General features: G+C 43.8%; 1 protein-coding gene across 1 annotated transcript in view; it reads left to right on the forward strand.

Moving 5' to 3' along the window:
- Positions 1–19: 19 nt before the first annotated feature.
- The window catches only part of LOC127750007 (uncharacterized), a 35,346-nt gene continuing 34,863 nt past the window's right edge, over positions 20–502 (forward strand). The window contains exon 1 of the mRNA XM_052270383.1: positions 20–213. Coding sequence (XP_052126343.1) covers positions 20–213 — 194 coding nt within the window. The remainder of the gene's footprint in view (positions 214–502) is intronic.

Genomic DNA, 502 nt, shown 5'->3' on the forward strand with positions numbered 1-502 from the left:
CTATTATATGTAGACGACGATGCTGCAGGCTGTCAGTCTCTCCTCAAAGACTTCTGTGTCCGAAGAGAACTCCAAACTACGTTTGGATGAAGAAACTGAGTTCGGAGAGAATCACGCATTAGATGGGGATTCTTTCCGCAACACCTTAAAGAGGTCTCTGTCACCTGATTCATTTGAACACAAGAAGTTTAATAAGGGAGAAAAGTCTTTGGGGTATGAGTTGTCTTCTCAGCAGCAGACTTACAACAATACAACAAAAACATTCCCTCATCGACACTCACTGGCAGCCCTTCTCATGGGAACTCTCTCCGAAAGAATAGTTCGCAAAGTTCTTCACCGTCTGTATCATCATACCTTAATGAGGAAAGCAATTATTCATTTAGAGCTATGGGTTGTGAGATGGTCTCGCACACTCATAACAAGTCAGGGCCTTCTCATGGTCACCTGAAGTGCTCTCCCTCGTCAAACACAAACTTTTCAAGCTCTTCTCCTGGACATGGAA

This window comes from Frankliniella occidentalis, unplaced genomic scaffold, assembly GCF_000697945.3.
Source record: "Frankliniella occidentalis isolate FOCC.00 unplaced genomic scaffold, Focc_3.1 Scaffold121, whole genome shotgun sequence".
Classification (NCBI taxonomy): Eukaryota; Metazoa; Arthropoda; class Insecta; order Thysanoptera; family Thripidae; genus Frankliniella; species Frankliniella occidentalis.